General features: G+C 44.9%; 1 protein-coding gene across 1 annotated transcript; it reads right to left on the bottom strand.

Moving 5' to 3' along the window:
* Positions 1 to 1080: 1080 nt before the first annotated feature.
* Positions 1081 to 1358, bottom strand: PtA15_16A119 (uncharacterized protein; the record flags this gene model as incomplete). Its single annotated transcript, XM_053163777.1, has 2 exons — positions 1081 to 1165; positions 1210 to 1358. The coding sequence occupies 2 exons, from the start codon at positions 1356 to 1358 to the stop codon at positions 1081 to 1083; spliced, it is 234 nt and encodes a 77-aa protein (XP_053027768.1).
* Between the last annotated feature and the right edge of the window lie 289 nt (positions 1359 to 1647).

Raw genomic sequence — 1647 nt, 5'->3', positions numbered from 1 at the left:
AATTCCCATAGAATCACTGAATTCCTTCAGCTGCTGAAGATGCCTCAGTACAATATGCAATAGAAGCACTACCAGAACACACAAAATAACAATGCACACCTTTTTTTGCGCACCTTTAGCCCACGTGTCAACATTTGCCAAGAGTTTTGCATTTGATTGGCGGCGAATGTTAAATTGCTCTCGTTCGTGAATGTTAGGATCATTGGTTGTCTCAGAATCCACCCACTCATTGTCGTCGTTGCCTTTGTAAAGGCCTCTAGCGGCTGGATCAAGCTCTTTGTAACTCCTAGATGCATCCTTGTTACGCTGGGCAAGACTGTTCTGAGCTAGAATTCCATAAGAAAAACAATCAGACATACTTGCGACAAACAGAAGCAAAAATTCAACATGGACCTACTCTGATGGTAGCTTTTTTGAGCCATTTGACCAGCCGATTGGAATTTATGCCACAAACTTTTTTTCTGTCGAGTTCTACGTTGCCCAAGATAGGTTGCAAGAGACTTGAATGGCCGCTGATGTCGTAGGGATAGTAAGTGCAGTTTTCGTTGGTACTCGAAGAACAAATCTTGACCCGCTAACTTTATCTCCTCATTCAATTGTGTGTATTTCACATGCGTCTTTTGGAGCCGGCGGAGCTGGTGTAGGGTGTGATTTTCAAAGCCCTTCATAACCTCATCAGAGAGCTTTTGATCTTGCCGGCGGAATTTGGACTTTGTGGGGTCTTTCGTACAGGTGGCGACAGAAGACAAGTTCAATGTTTCAGTGGCGGCACAGTTCACGATCAGAGGATTGGAAGCATTAGTGATTGGATGATTTGAATCAGAGATATCCGGTGCAGCAGAGTCACTGAGGATAGCAGGTAATATGTTGGTGCCTTTAACTTGTGCGGGTTGGCGTTTTTGCTTTTTCTTAGGTGGGACCGGGACTGGCTCAGAAGTGGAAACAGATGGGACTGTTGGAAAAGCGGATAGCTGGCGTATTGGCAGAGTTGATATATTTGCATTTGGCAGTGATTGGATATTGGGGATTGGTATAGTTGAGTTGTTTCGAGTTGAACCAGTCATCTGTTGATTAATAAAGTCATTCAACGGGTGACCGGAGAATCCTGAGCAAGTCAATTGGGAGGAATCTTGCAGGCCCCAAGGACCAATTGCGTTGCTTGAATCTGTATAGCCACGAAGATTCAAATCAAGTTGGCCTTGCTGGGACTGGGTAAAATTTTGGCCTTGGTCGTAGTTATCGGAACTTTCGAAACTTGGGTATCCATATTGAATTTGTCGCTCTTGACCAAAGCCATTCTTTTCCACGTGGAGCTGATCAAAGTTGGAGTAGCCGTAATTTGGTTGGTTAGACTGCATGGCTGTTGGAATTTCGGACGGCTGGCAGTAGCAGATACCTTGAAAACCGGTTGGTTGTAGACAAGAGAGGATACGCGGTTACGCGACGGAAGAATGTGGCTACATAAACTGACAATTACACTGTTATAGATTTATGCAGGTTAACTATCTATTTGGTAAATACACATTTACTCGGTTACTGAGCTACTAGATTTGGAGTGCTGTAGCGGTGTGGGTTCCAAGGTGGGTTTCTGAGGCGGGGCAGCTGAGGGATTCCGGGATTGGGATTCGAAGCGGGATTTGAAACACA

This window comes from Puccinia triticina, chromosome 16A, assembly GCF_026914185.1.
Source record: "Puccinia triticina chromosome 16A, complete sequence".
NCBI lineage: Eukaryota > Fungi > Basidiomycota > Pucciniomycetes > Pucciniales > Pucciniaceae > Puccinia > Puccinia triticina.
The sequence above is the reverse complement of the archived record's forward strand: the minus strand, read 5'-3'. Positions and strand labels throughout refer to the sequence as shown.